Source organism: Parambassis ranga, chromosome 16 (assembly GCF_900634625.1).
Source record: "Parambassis ranga chromosome 16, fParRan2.1, whole genome shotgun sequence".
NCBI classification, from domain to species: domain Eukaryota; kingdom Metazoa; phylum Chordata; class Actinopteri; family Ambassidae; genus Parambassis; species Parambassis ranga.
In genome coordinates this window covers 13728714-13744877 of record NC_041036.1, presented here as the reverse complement: position 1 = coordinate 13744877, position 16164 = coordinate 13728714, and the positions used below count along the sequence as shown (strand labels likewise).

The window sequence follows — 16164 nt, the reverse complement described above, 5'->3', positions numbered from 1 at the left end:
GTTTTTAAACCTCTTCAAATTTTGATTACCACATACATACAAATACTTCAGATGATTAGTAGTAGGTAATGAACGTCATGAGGATCTGAGGATCTCTAAACATCCTTTAACTTTTGATATATACTACTGTGTACTGTCCCTTTAATTTTATCAGCTATTTTTAGGTTATACAATTCAGATTTAATGTTGTATCCCAAAATCTGCTGATAGTCAGAGACTAAGGCACCATTCTGGGTTATTTGTGTATAGGAACCAACACTTCAGATATAGATTAACATTATTACTGTGTACACAACTCACTGCCACTTCCCATGCATTGACATTTTTTGGTGATGAAACTGCCATTTTCACATTTTGGTTTAGTACTCACTGCCTTCCTTTGCACTAGTGTCAGTCAACATGGACTCTGAGGGGGGACTTTAAAAACCTTCCAGCTCTGCAGCTGGCTTTGTTTCATAAATGAAAAAAATCAGCCTTCTCTGATGCAAACCACACAACATTAGAACAGCTGCTGTCTTTCCATTGAGATAGCAGACCCAGAGCGTCACTCTGAAATGAAATGGTTACACACTTTTATGATTAAGTCTGGTTCACACACCGGCATGGTCATCTGCATCACATGATTCCTTCAAATGTTCAGTGTGGCCTGAATGCTGAGCGTCAGCTACAGAGGGAAAACATTGAAACATCAGAATGGCTTATTGCACATATCTGTAAAACTATAAATCTACAAATGACTGATTGTTGCTGCATGAGAGCTTCTCGATAAGAAGCTTGTGTTTGCTCCTGCTTCTTCTCATCGTAGTACTTCCACATTTCAGCTTTGTTTTTTTACCAGGTTTTCATCCAAGCCTGGATACCGCTGCCGCTGACACTTTTGATTGTGCGATGATGCAATTTATCAGCTCGTGTTCATTTAACCGCTGTAAAGGTTTCAAATTTGCAGCTGAGCAAGGATTGACTATGAAGTTAAGTTGTTAAGAGTGTCTATGTCTGTTTTAAGTAATTGAAAGCACAAGTCAGGACTTGCTGCACTCATCCAGGAATGTGGCTTTGAACAATTAATCGACTCAACTGATTTGGAACCCTCAGACTCCAAGATAAAAAAAAAGGTGAATGCTTGCCATTCACTCCCCACTAGCAGTGTATACTCCTCAATGGTGTGAGACCTCGCTTTGTGCACTGACAGGAAGGCCCTTGATACATTTTTCCTGCACTTATTAAGTAATTCCTGCAAAGAGATTTGCATGTATTATGTTGTATAAAACACAAAAAGCACTAACAGTAGCTATAAGAACAGGATTTAGAAAATACCAGCAGTTCTTCATTGGTCTCTTGCACTGTTCGGTGCTTGGGCCCTAATAAATACTGAATCCAAATCCTAAATTTGGTAAACATTGGCCCCAAATCTGTTCCGAAATAAACAAGTGCTGTGGGATGAATTTACTAAACTACTGACAAAACATGAAATACAAATGATAAGAAGAATTCTTACAGACAGGAAGAAGCAGTAGCAGAAAAACGAAACAGTGGAAGCTTTCTGATGTTTTTCTTTCTAGGTGAGGATTACTTCTCACTAATGTACATCTAAACCTCATAAAAATATCAAAACCCATCGAGAAGAGCTATAAAGATATAAAGATTATGGTGTGTTTGTTCAGCTAACATTGGAAAAAAGACACAGACACAGACAAAGCGTACACATGTGCTGCCTTTATTTGCACATGCAGCCAAGCATCTGGGTTCAAATTATTTCATGTAAAGTCTCCACTAAAAGACTCCTCTTAAAAAAAACGAATGCCTGCATAAATATAACAGCTCATGCTGTGATAAAACATCTCTTCTATCTCTTCTTCACTGAGCCACTTTTCTTGTCCGACTTTGACTTTTTCACATCTTTCTTTCCCTTTGACAGATTCTCATAAATGTCATCCTTGTTCCTGTGAAGAAAAAGGAAGAAGCTGATTAACACTTGATATTTTTACAAAGCCGTCCACATTAATTAGACACAGATCTGTAAGAAGTGACTGCAGGAGGCTAATGAACAGGCCTGCAGCATGGGAACCATTTAAACAAGCCAACCATCTGTAAATCCATCACTCAAAGCTGTCAGCCAGCTTTTCAGAGCTCCAAGTGGGTCAGGGTTTACAATGTTAATGACTGAACTGGCCAGTGTCTCTGTGCTGTTTTATCTGGCTAATTAGAGCAGCGTGCATGTCATACATGAGTGGTTCACGGGCCCCAAGGTCATGATAACACATTTTAAACAATAAAACAGACAAAGTGTCATCACTTTGAAACTGCCATTAGGAGGTAAAGCTAAAGTAACTCAGCATGTCCTACAGACGTCAGTAAAGGTGCTTTAGTGATGCGGTGAGACCAAAGTCAGTCCTTGTCAGGCGGCAAAATGTTTACGGCAAATTACAGTAAGAAGGAAACATGTGAAAACACATAAATAAATGATTCCTTGTGTTTGAAATAGGACCGCAGTGTGAGGTTTAGAGAGGTAAAGGGAATGTGTCCCACACACAAACACAAGTATGCTCACTCACTTTGACATCTTTCTGCTTGCTGGCTGGTGTTTGAGCTGCAGATTTCCATACTCGGTCTCAGTTTCCTGAGGAAGAGAGAACAGAGACGTTTTACAGATGACACACAGGTGAAACAAAAATAGTCAAACAAGGACAGAGAGGTCAGGTGGCGGGTTCAGTCTGTGTGGTGTGTCTGATTGTCTTGTATCTTTGGGTCAACGTTCATCTTTTACAAGCCGCTCTCTGATAACAGATCATTCTGCTGGCATTGAACCCGCCCACTTTGGTGTCCCAGTCAACAGCTGAAAGTGCAAAGGCCTATTGATGCACATTTCCCAATTCTGTTCTCCCGTATCCGTCTACAGTTCAGCCTCACTGGATCAAAAAAGACGCCGCTGTGCATTCCTGTGTGCTCACCATGGAGGCGCTGTCTTTGGCCTTGGTGGTCTGTATGTACTCGGACACAGCCAGGTAGATGAATTTGTACTGAGGCTCAGTTTGAACCATACCAGAGCGCTGTTCACGCACCATCTGTATGTATTTTGGAATGTCAATATCTAAGTCAATACCTGCAGGGAAAAAGCAAGAGTGTGAGATTAGGTGGAGAGAAGGTGGTATTTAAAAAGAATAAGTAAATAAACAGCAGGTTTTGTTTTTGCCAAAAGTTTGTTTTTTACCAAAGTTGTCAATGGTCTCAAGGATCATGTCAATCACCACAATCGTGCCTGTCCGACCGATCCCAGCACTGCAAAACAAAGTTCATATAACCAGTCAATATAACTAAGATATACAATTAAACCACAAAACATCATTACCTGAACAAAAAAGTACTCATACCTCTCATGCTAACAACGTCAATAATAATATTTATTTTACTATGTTAATGTGTATAGCTTAAGCTGTAAAGAGCACAAATCAAAACAAATCCACTGAAGTGAAAAACTGAAACTTTCAGGCGGCTCTGACTGCAGCATGCCCGTCTCAGTCTTCCATAAGGGCTTGAAAGTGTGGGGAATCACCATGTTAACAAAAGTAAGGTCTAATGTCCAAAAATCCACACAAGGATCATGTATTTGCCTGAACAGCAACTTTTAAAGAAGCACAGCAGCTTCTTATCACACACGGAAAATTCCAACAGGATAAACTGTCACTTGACTCAAAACCTATTCTGATAATAGCCAATAGTGAATAAGCGAACTATTGTTACTAATCTTAATCCAGAAAAAAATGCTTGTTTTAATCCTAAACCACAGATTATTACAACCCAACAGAGGATTATAAATGCTGTGGTTATGTAAAAAGTAAACACAATTCAGTTTACAACCAGTGAACACATTACAGAAGTAAAATATTACAGTATTATATTGTTCATGTTTTTTGCTTTTGCTGTAACGCAGTAGTATGTACCGCACATTACTAATATAAAATTTAATTAAACTTGTGTCAATCTCAGTAGTGCAGGTTACATCATTGCATTTCAATCTGAAACATTGAGCTCTACCTCTACCTAGCAAAATATAATGACATTTTAAAAGTACATTGCCCAACACTGTTCACAACACAAATTATAGATGTTTTTCCTGTGAAGTTTGAGTGAAGCTGGACAGGAGCGTCGGGTACCTGCAGTGGATGATCATGGGACCAGCGCCAGGATATTCAGCCTGCTTAGAGTTCACTTGAGTGAGGAAGCTAAGGACGCCACCTGGTTCCTGAGGGACACCATGGTCAGGCCAGCTGAGGTACTGGTAGTGCCATATGGTACGAGAATGTTTTGGCTGAGAGATGAGAGAAAAAAATAGAAAAGTGAAGAGTGCTGAATGAGTTACTGCAGTGAGGTCAGAAGTTGGAACCTGAAGGTTACCTTGTCGACAGGAGCGATCTCCAGAACTCGGACTTTATAATCAGCAGCTTCTCTCTCAGACTCACAGGTCACAATGTAGGCCCCACAGTCCTTAGAGGTCTGAAGCTCCGGCCAGTATGGCACACATTTATTCTGCGAAATTCAAATAACAAGTGTCATCAATTCAGAGGTTCACTTCACATACAAGGACTCTGTGTTCTTTTCAAAATGTTTATATGTAACCATTTAAAGAAAACATTTATCAATCCTACTAGCCATTAAGTGAACTGATCATTTGAAACAGAGGCCTTCATTCTGTGGCAGTTTGTGGATTAAATTGAAGGACTGAGAACCCTGTTCAAGTGCAGTGTTAGGTGAAGGTGGGCCGTGTGTTTATCATTTAACTACTGTCAACAGAGCTGAGCTGAGTGCAATTCACTTAATAGCCACAGGTGTCACTCTAAAAATATTTTAGATTTTCATGTTAGGAACCCTTAAAGTCGTCCAGGCTGCTTTATACATGTTACATGTTTTATAGTTACATCGTTTTAGTATGTGCTTATGTATTATTGTCATTACACTGCATGTCTGTCCTGCTGCACTGACACACACTCCTGTTATAAACACAACTCAGCTTTACCCAAGTCAAGAGCTGTGAGACTATTTATATTAGATCAGCTGTGATCTGTATGTTCAAAGGGTTTATTACTGCAGAACCAGATTTACTCCATGAGTGAACCTCTAGTTCAGCAGGATTAAAGCTGATTTTTTTTGAAGTGTCAGGGGTGTGTCGGGTCTGCTGGACGGCTACAAGGATCAAAGCTAAAAGCATCTTCCCACCTTCATTCCTAAACCAGCTATATGTGTTAAACAGATACAATAGACATGTTTTAATTAAATGTATTTAATAATTAGCAGGCTCTAAAGAGTTTTGGGATATTTTGGTAGATGCACGACATTTTATACATAACACTGACCCGTCCTTTCTCGACCTCTCTTGTTGTCATGACGATCACGCAGGTGTTCTCCTGCCATACCATCTGCCAGAAATCATTGACCGTTGTTGCAAGGCACCCCTGAGTGGCAATGTAAACTTTCTGATCAGGAGACTCCCACAGATTGTTCTGTAAACACAGAGGGAAGCAGTCTATCAATACACACACACAAACCCCAGAACTCCACATATCTGACACGTTGTTTTGTCATCATTTTGTGTAGCTGTGTGGTCGGAAGATTTTGGAGACTTACTTTAACATAGTTGGCGTTGATGTAATCTGAGCCCACAACATCAGGATCAGCAGTCTGCAGGATGACCCTGGTGTCATTGACTTGTGAGGAAACAAGCAGACGGAGTGAGAAAATGGTGGAAAATAGCACCATGTGGATTTATCAATGAGATGTGATTTGATTTGAGACCAGGTGTGAGGAGAGGATGAAGGACTCACAGGGGAGGATATTCTTGTATCTGTTTTTGCTCTTGTTTTCTGGTCTTTGGCCTTCCTCTCTGCTCTTTTTCACCTTTGCCTCCAACTTTTGAAGAGCCTGGTGGGATAAAAGAAACAGCTTGATAATGCGTACCCTGTATAAACACTACACAGGATGCACACCAGTTTACATATTTCACATGTTTGCACCAACCGGGAATGATATCATGCTTATCCCAAGAAAACCTAACCACAGAGGACCAGAAAATATTTGTAAGAAAATCAATAACGGTGCAGTGCAGGATAAGCTGTGTGTGGTAAGTGCTTTACAGAAACCCAAAGCCTGACCCCTCAGCAAGCAGACACAAAAAATATTGTTGGCATCTTTAACATATCTTTTCTGTGCCTTAATATACAGACTGAGTGAATGTAACGTGCGTACTTGCACATTATTTAACCACTAGATGGGGGAATTTCATCTCTACATTAGTTAATGCCCCGCATAAGGAAGTGAATGGGGTAATAGACACTTCTGTTTTTTTAGTCTGATGTATAATTAGGCTTAAGATTAGGCATCATGGTGTGAAAGTGTGAGTGGGGTTAAAACCGTACGTCAAATTCCTCCCAGAAACCGGCCTTGGTCTTCTCTCCCTCACCCTCCGGCTGCTGTGTCTGATCCAGCTGCTTCACTCTGCTGTCGATGTCAGCTGCATTCACCCTGGTGGAGTAATACGGCTGCCGACACACACACACAAACAGAGAGGGAGGAAAAACTTTATAACACAGATGAAAGAAAAAGACTAGCCAATCAATGCTTTACACAGCGTCATCATTTTAAACACAAACATGTGAGTAATATTTCCTATCTGTGGGCCGCCAGGCTTTTCTTTTAAAATAAGTTTCTGTTCCTTAATGACAGCCGCTCACAGTCATTTATGTTAATACAACTAAACCGTGAAGTTGAATTTAATCATGACAACCTTCACATTCTGACATGAATTATCTGCGTTGTTTGAGTGAGAAGGCGAAGCGCACCTGTTTGAGATAAACCCAGTTTCCAGAGATCTCCTCGATGCCTTTGCGTTTGTAGAACTCCACCAAGTCTGTCAGTGTGTCAAACATATCCGAACCTCCCACAGTATACCTATCATTCTGAAAACACACGAAAACACTGGCCTGTTAATGTGACTTGTGTACCAACATGCCTAAGGGCTCCATCCATCCATCCATCCATCCATCCATCCATCCATCCATCCATCCATCCATCCATCTATCCATCCATCTGAACCTGCTTCATTGATCTAAAATCAAGATATATTTACAGGGAAATATGTGTTAGACTTCAAAGAAGTAAATGATACAATTAACTGTTTCTAACGATAGCTGGCACCTTTGGCAGTAACCATGAAAGTTCCTGCTCTCTTGTCTATTACCCAGCAGGGCACAGAAACAAGGTGTTCTAATTAAATGGGGGGTGAACTGTTTTCTGTGAGGTTGACCACAGCTAAAAATAAACACACTGATGGAAGATTATGAGTTGGCCTCTTTGAACTGTTTCTGTAAATATTATTATCAGCGGTTGGCAATCAACTTAACATGTGAATATCTTTTATTACACAATACAGGGAAACGAGAGTGTAAACCTCATCTCGAAGTGTACTGCACAATCTTGGGACTACCCCTCAAAACTAGGACATGTGATCTGTTTTAAGGTCTCACAAGGGCCCACCTGGCACATGATCTTGATGTGGGAGACTCTTTTTGCTCCGGTTTTGGTCTTCTCATCCGTCAGAACGGAGAGGACAAAATCTCCGGGTTTAGAAAGTGACTCTCGGACCAGGAAAGTCCCCGCCTCTTCTCGTGCACTGAGCAGCTTCTCTGCATTTGGCCCTGACAGGTGCCCGTGGTACCACCTGAGAAAAAAGCACACAGACAGGTCATAGAGCTCTCAGTGACATGCACATATTTTAGTCCACAGTGAGCTAACTGTGTTTGATTGAGAAAGACATGCTGTTTTAGCAGCAGGTGACAGTACATATGCACAGGCTGTATGATGCATTAGTGGTAACTGAACTTTGAACAACAGACTATTTAAGGTGAGTGCTTCTATTAAAACAGCCCCGTGAGCAGAAAGAGTTATGTCTGCAAATAGCAAAAATCATATTTATATACCTGTACCATCTGTGTTTATGTGTGTAAATGCACAGTCAGTAGGGCTGGGCCGTGACTTAATTTTAGGCACAGTTCACAATTTCTTCTTCTAAACTTCCTGTGTTGCGGTCGGAAAATTTCTGGTGACAGATTTCGTGGCTGAAGAGGACAAAGTATTTATAGCGCGGCCCCCCTCCTTCCCTCCACTCAAGATACCCATCCCTGACTCTCCCCCTCCACTTATTTGTGAAATTTGCACATGCATTAAACTCTGATTCAGATCTCTGACTAACCTGCTTGTCAAATCACAGTGTGTGCGTTTGCAAAACCGAAATACAATTCTACCCTAAAGCCTTTTATTTACAGCTGCTTGCAGTGAAAATATTCTGCAGAAATATCTAAAGAACAGGACTGTGATAACACATAATCCTAACGTGATCACACCAATACATTAAAAAAGTGAAGCCCAACATTAGGACAAGTGCACAGCACCGTGACCTGCTAAAGGTGTGTGTGTGTGTGAGTGCTCTGCTCAGAAGAGAGAGAGAGTTTTGGTTAGATGAGGAAGATAGTGAGTGAGCAAGAACACGATGGGGTGTGCAATAGAGGAAGACAAGTAGGGTCTGGCCATTGCTTTCAAAAGTGTCAAAACTTAAAGTTTCCAACCGCAGCAACAAAAGGGAAGTTAGACAACTGACAGAAAGAGAGAGAGAGAGAGAGAGAAGGACGGGGGGGCCCTCACACACACAGAGACACAAACTGTAGAAAGTAGTGTCCCTCTTGACTCATAAATGAAGTGGAACTGTATAGGTGTAAGTTGGACATTAACCTACTTTAAGCTGCCCACTGTTTCCATCTTTCAGCAGCCAAGTCATGGAATTCCAATGTATGAGGAGATCAACCCGATATAAATCAATTAATAAACATTTATCTGACGAGCAGCAGATGAAGAGTTTTTTTTTTTTAATCTGACTTCAACAGCCGCCTGAAGTAATCTGACAGCCAGACACAAAAAATATCTGCATTATCCACTAATTATATTTAGAGACATGAACAGACACATGCAAACAGCAGCTTTATGGCAAATCTATTAATAATTTTTAAAAACAAGAAGGCTGTTCCTGGAACATTTCCATTTTTGAGATATATTTTTATACATTAATCTCTCTTTAAATAAAATGCATTGTGGTCATTAAAAAGGAACTGGATCTGCAAATTATGTAGACACTACTTTCTTTAACATTCACACTTCTTTGTCTCTCCTCTCAGAGTGAGGAGTCATTAACAGTCACACGTGCAGCAGTGGATACAGATGAAACCACTGCTGTATTGTTTTTGTTTAGTGTTTACTGGTTGTTATCCTAACTGACTGAAGTCTTTGCATTCCCAAATTTCCTGTCTATAATGCTTGAGTCAATGAAACACCTTCAAACAAAAGGAAAGGTTTAAGATCCACTGAACAACTGGAACACATTCAGTCACAGTTACTGCCCGTCGATCACTGTCAGCTTTGGAGATCTGGCTCCGGACATCAGACAGAAACATCGTCACAGGAAGACACGCTTTTCTAGTTTATGCGTTTTTGATAGAGATGATCCAGAAACCTTCTGTAACATTTAATCCGTATTTTAATTAATGTAACTACATATATTTGGGTAAGATTGGCACTAAAAAGCTCAACGAAAATAGTTATGGTCTTATGGCCTAATATAGGCCATAAGACATGGCCTTTAAGATGATCTAGTGGTTCTGGGGACAGTCTTGATGTGTTCTGCCTTATTTTGTGCACAGCAGGTAAACTATCTTCTTTTCAAGAAGGTTGATGTAATTTTGACAGACATTGTGCAACTCTCTATTTGTGAAACATATGTGTGGGGAATCTTTGATTAAAATGGCACATTTCCATCTGGAACGTCACAGTACATGGAAATGTGTGGGTAAAATGCAGGTGTCTTTTCAGAAAAAGTGCTCCTTCCCACCTCTGATGGTGTCATCATACTATCAGAGACACACAAACTATTCTTCACGCTGTCGCAGTGAGGCAGGTGTAGGAAGGAAGGCTAGGACAGCGCAGCAGCGCAGGCGTTTGTTTTCACTGACTCACACTGTGACAAAGCCACTTCAGCTAAATTACTTAAAATGAGTCCTCAGATAAAAAGTGTTTCCCCCAGAAGAAAAAAAGAAACTAAGAAATGTCAGACTAACAGCTGACTCGGGTTATCCCTGATTCATAAACAGCAGTCAGAGGAAATGCAGCGGATCATATTGACTATTTTTGACTAAACCACATAACCAAATACAATTACACTTAAACCAGAGACTGAAGCTAGAGGCCGCAGGCAGCGTGGGCCACATTACCCTGTCGGGGAAGAACAGCGCAGGAGAAGAGTGCACAGACCTCTCTGTGGTGGGGTCGGAGCAGTTGAAGGGATATTTGAGCTCGATGATGGTGCCGTCTCTGTCCTGAAGGATGCCATTCTCTGCTGTGTAGTACTCCACCAGCTCTGACAAGGTGGCAAACTTCTCCCCACCATACAGGTCGTAGAAGTCTCCCGTGTTCTGGATCCGGATGTGAGTAACCATGTCACCCACCCTGAAGCATAAAAAAAGCAGTCAGGCCACAACAACCAACTGACATAAAAATGCTCCTCAATGATTTTACAACTTTGTGTCACAGTTGTTAGAAAGCTGTGTTTGATTTTCACAGATTCTCTGCAGCTGAACTCCACAGCATGTGGGCACTGTTGAGTATTTATATAGTGTCTATGTGTATGTGTCTGTGACATATGTGTTAACATTCAGTCTCCACACTATCTTCTCTGAAAGTGCGGCCTATGGAGAAGAAATGGCAAAATTAAGCTAATAAGCTAATTATCAGCTGAATGGGCAAGTGTGTTATATTATAAATTGATTTAGAGTAACATTAAGCATAACAGAAGTAAAAGGCCGCACTATGCGATCGGCCAATGTCTGTTTTACCCCATGTTTTGGAGAAAAATGCAAGTCTGTGTAGTGTTGCATGACTTATTAATTTAAAAGATCATTTTGTGAGATTGTTGTTAAATTATTAGGGCAAGTAATTAGAGTCTCTTTCTCTTCTCTTAAATGAATGGCCATGCTGAGCAGTTTTACATAGAAGTAAATAGAAATGTAGCATCTCTCTTATTTAAACAGGCAAACACCATACAGTGTGAGAAAATTCAAACATAATCCAAAACATCTCTCTAGACTACAGGTCATTTCTTTTCTGAAATAAGGTCCACTGGGGTCCGCTGGAAGAGGCAGGACTTCACCCCCCTCTGTGACTGCACAATAGAATATAAAAATGTCGATCCGTTTTCTTACATTTGGTTGCTGATCTTTTACGTTTAAGCACTCGTAACTGCTGTGTGAAAGTGATGGTTAAAGCTGCCAATAATAAAACTATATAACAAAAAAATAGGCCATATAAGTCAAATGTCACAATCACAAATGTCATCTTTTTCCTCTAAAACAACGGCAGTGCTGTGATCAGTCTGTACCGTCATCTACCCTCATCTCAATGTGCTGTACGCGGCATTTCAGACCAGACTCTTAATGTCAGTGTGGTTCATACCGTGAATTATGTAAAAAATGTATTAAAAAATGTATTACATTTATTTTTACTTCTGTATACTGTAGGAACAACACACTTACTATTCAGTGTTTAATCATCGTGTGTACGGCGTATACAGAACACTTATCTCTTTGTTCTCAACTTGTAAAACAGCTTTGTGAAAAACTGTGACATTTAAAGACAACAGAGGAACTTAGGATGTGAATAAAGGCCAGGTTTTGTATTGTGCCTGACAATTTATCAGTGACAGAACACGAATAAAGCAGCAGACTCTGGGAGCTGTTGCAGACAGTGTTACCTGACAGACAGGGAGAAATCTCCCACGTTTTTCTTGCTGGGTCGGGCCAAAAAGCTGCCGTGAATGCCTCGAGACTTCAGCATGTCTTCGGCCTGCAGGCCAGTGATGTCTCTGTGGAACCACCTGCACCCACAGACACACACACACACACAGTCAGTCAGAATACACTGACTGGAAACATGAACACACACTGAATCCAACCTTTAAACACAACTTTAGACTGATCATTTAACAAAAAAGACACAAATTTTAATAATATTTATATTTTTACTATTATTTAGATTTCTGCCTTTTTTCTTTCTCCAAATAAAACTATTAGAATAGATTAAATGTTTTCATAATTCACTGTAGCACATAGTAACCTGTGACAAGCACATTTTACTTTTTTTACATACTAGATTTATCTATTACTGGATTAACCGCCATTACAAACACTGTGCGGCCTGAATGATTTATTCTGCGGCAACAAGATGAGATTATTTAATAATAATTTAACCAAAGCATATCACTGGCAGCATGTAGCAGAAAAATAAGTATTATTATTGTTTATCTAGACAAGTTTAAACCAACAAAATGCCAGTTCGGCAACACCACATGTAACATAACTGTACAGATCTTTTAGCGCCTCAAAGCTGTGGTCATTTCTGGCTCAGGGCTCTGGCTCTGGCTTACAAACCCAAAAGAACATCTTTGAATTAAAATAACAATAATTTTCCAGTGGTTTATGATCATTTGTTACCTTCACCTGCTGCTGTTACATACTTTATGACAGAACCTGGGTAATTCTGGGGTCTTTACAATAAAGACATTTCAATGCCTATGAATCAGATAGAGTTGCTGCACAACAGAGCAAATGTAAAAACAATGAATCCATGCATTTGTTTTTACAATTAAATCAAAGTTGTGTCTTTAGCTTTGGGATGCTTTTCCTCCAAAGACCGCTCGTCACAGCCACAGTAAGAAAGGAGTGGCTGCTCAAAGCCAAAAGGAACATGTTACAGGATCAGACAGATGTCTTTCTTCCTCAGCCCCTGAACTTAAAACATCATTTAAGACACATTTTCTTTACACAGCACACGATGCATCAGAAATCACATGATAAGAGGAACAAAGTAGGACGAGTCGACAGCTGGGGAAAGACAGAGAGGGAGGAATAGAAACAGAGAAGTTGTCATCACAGCTTGCAAAAACACAACGAACACAGCCAGAGTTGACTAACGGAGAGTAATTCAGTGTCCAGCAGGAGCTTGACTCACCGAACCATGTCGTCTCTTCGCTTCTTCTGGGACCAAAGAGAAGAAAGTACCTGCACATGTGCAGACTCAGAACAATAAGTATCTTTTTGTCACTACCACCAAACAAAACAGTCACTACTTCCTCACTTTACACTCGCTTAAACCGAGGATAAGCCGCTTTCAGTCTCATGCTCTCTGCTCTTCCACACACTACCTCATATTCTTACATCAACATCTTCCTGTAACATCAAAACTGCCAGTTCTGTACCCTCCCACATTTACAAACACACACTGTCCTCTTCTTCGTCTAAACTTCCCTCTATTCCAGCCCTCTTCCCACCCAGCCTGTCTGTAGGAAAAGCAGGTGAACACTTACTCTTCTCAGCTCCTTCTGAAAACTACTGACACTCACCGAGCCGCTCAGACTGTATACGTCTGTCTCCCCTCCTCTCTGTCGTTCTCTCTCACTCTCCCCTTCCTTCCTTTTTACGTCTCCTTTCACAAAATAGTGAAAGCAGCAGAAGAACCAAAATAGCTGACAGGCCGGAATTCCTCAAGCTGATAGAGAGGATTTTTTTTTAATGACAACAAAAGCTAATCATACTTCAGAGCAGAGATGGTCTACATCCTTGAATAATATCCTCTATTGCTCTAAGAGATGGTTCCATTCATCAGAGCAGCGGACCAATAACTCCCCCTACTCACACAGATCAAACATCCACACTCTTCTCATGCTTCATGTGAACAAGCACCCTCAGCAAAGCTTCCCCCTCTCCCTGCCCACCTGTCTGCTACGACAGTTGCCTGTTTGTTCTTTACTTCCAGGTGTGTGCGTGCATGTAACTCACAAAGGTCAGAGTCAAAGAACACTTCCTCATTCACTCCTAAACCTTCCCCCTCTGCACACACACACACACACACACACATATACGTGTGTGTGCATTCAGCTGGTAAACCAACTGTGAACTCATTATCGGACTACAGAGGGAGCACCTTCAAGCTTATAACACTGACATGTAACAGGCATTCACAGAGGAGGCTTTTTAGTTTCCTCATTTAGTGCAACATGAATTCACACACCTCTGCACCATAACAACGGTCAGGCAACACTGCATATGTCATAAAACATAACCATATCACCGCCTCAGAAAGAAATACAGTGATCTGTTTTTCACTTGCAAGTCATATTTGCCTTACAAGAGGTTTTAGCAGGATGTATCCTAGTTCATGTAAAATATGTCAACTAAGAGTAAAGCTGACAGTATACGATATATAGCACAGTGCAGCACCACCCCAAAACCTACACAGCCCTGCAGGTGCTGTTGGTCGTGGTTAACGCCAGCTCTATTTCACTTTGCATTACTCTGCCTGGTTTGACTTCTCTTCCTCCTCAAAGCAGTGCGAAGCTTCGCCTCTCAGGCTAGGGGACAGACACCAAAATAACATGTTTTTTCATACTCAGAACTCACAAGTGACAACAAAAATGTTATTTCCCAGATTTGGTTGGTAATCCTCCAAACGTGTTGCAATGTGGTGTGTTGCAATACATCAAATTATTTCAGCTTAAAAGAAGCGACTGACTGTGTTGCTGCTCGTTTGGCAAGCCTCCAAACTATTATTTTTCTTTCTCCATTTCAGGTATTTGAAACTAAATAAAGTGACACATTAATTCGTCTATTACCAGAGACATTTCTGTGCCACCGACACTGGAGTTGAATGAGGAAGACTTGCTGAATTTTCAGGTGATTTAAAGCTACAGAGTGGAATGTCTGTCTCCCCCTTGGGGCACTGAGAGTAATGACGCACTTTAGCTGTCAATACCAGCATAGCTATTACATTAAAAAATATGTTACCAATTAATACGTTTGAAAAACAATACAAAACATTAAACTATATACACAAATACGTTTTGTTATAAGGACAGATGATAAGATCTTTGCATCTATACATGAATCTGCAACCATATTAGTAATTTCTCAGACAATTCTGTCATGCTACTGTTAAATTTACAGATATTGTTTTTGATTGTTTAGCCAGAAAAAATATTTTCCTGTGGTAGAAATAATGGACAGAAAAAAGGAAACACATCAAAAGCAAACACAAAGTAGCACTGGAAAACAAACATTGGAAAGAGACAGAAGTTGCACCTGCACCTTTCTAAAAATAGAGTAGAAGAGCAAGAAAAAATTCAAACTCAAAATATGTCAAGAACTGACCTGAAAGACATTGTGAGGACACCCGTCTCCTGGCAGTCTGGACTTATCTGGACCAGGAAGTGATAGGTTAACTCCAGCCTCCTGCGTGTCGCTGCCTGAGAGTTTATCCACCTCCAATCACGATCAAACTGACAGACAGAGTACAGGTAAGCTCTCCTTGCTGTAACTTGGTGCGTTCACTTCCACTCAGCTTGGCTCACATTTAGCTTTCAAATCTCTTTCATGATAAGATATCAGGCTTCATTACCAACAAAGCCAGTCCTCCCACCCTGTAATTTACTCTAATTTTCTTAATTACCCCACTATCTATGGGAGAAAATGTGCCTGTTCATGTCCGCTTCTTCCCTTGCTCTTCCACAAGCTACCGCTTTTCCAACTCTGCTGCAAATCAGCTTTCATGTAAATTCCACCTCATCTTTCGAGGCTCGCATGCAAAGTAAGTCATGCTGTTTAGGCTCAGCCGTTGCTTGTTGTGAATAGTTGTACCGCCCTAAACTGCCATTGGCATACACATACAGTTCAAAAGAATTTTGTATTAGCATGGGATCTTTTGGCATTCAATTCACCTACTATGGTAGATTTTAGTTCACTCTCCACAAGAAAAACAGAAGTCAATATCTTTAGAGAGACTTTAGACATTAGCATACAAATGTTAACTGATAAAGCACAACAGCTGATGGTAAGGGCATTTGACTCAGAAGTTTTTAGATATAAAAACCTTCGACCTGGTGATACGTAAGTAGTGGAAATACTGTATGTAGACTATTTTGGTGGTGATGAAACATCACAATTGTGGCTTTGATTTGAATACATTTTCAAACAGAACAGTAGGTTACATATGATGCATTCAAGTACAACTAGAAGAGTCGAAGTC

At 40.5% G+C, this 16164-nt stretch overlaps 1 protein-coding gene across 6 annotated transcripts; it reads right to left on the bottom strand.

Moving 5' to 3' along the window:
* Positions 1-1693: 1693 nt before the first annotated feature.
* On the bottom strand, positions 1694-15640 carry ptpn6 (protein tyrosine phosphatase non-receptor type 6). 6 transcript variants are annotated; one of them, XM_028424439.1, is made up of 16 exons: positions 13859-13877; positions 13096-13145; positions 11840-11962; positions 10345-10539; positions 7525-7708; positions 6831-6947; positions 6408-6530; positions 5817-5913; positions 5620-5699; positions 5349-5495; positions 4393-4524; positions 4152-4306; positions 3209-3276; positions 2949-3100; positions 2553-2617; positions 1694-1940 (listed from the first exon to the last, which is right to left on the bottom strand). In XM_028424439.1, exons 2-16 carry the CDS (start codon positions 13101-13103, stop codon positions 1844-1846), a joined length of 1743 nt encoding a protein of 580 aa, XP_028280240.1. In that variant the 5' UTR covers positions 13104-13145; positions 13859-13877; the 3' UTR covers positions 1694-1843. The 6 variants fall into 6 exon arrangements, with proteins under 6 accessions (XP_028280240.1, XP_028280238.1, XP_028280241.1 ...); XM_028424437.1 differs by lacking the exon at positions 13859-13877 and adding an exon at positions 13780-13799; XM_028424440.1 differs by lacking the exon at positions 13859-13877 and adding an exon at positions 13679-13697.
* Between the last annotated feature and the right edge of the window lie 524 nt (positions 15641-16164).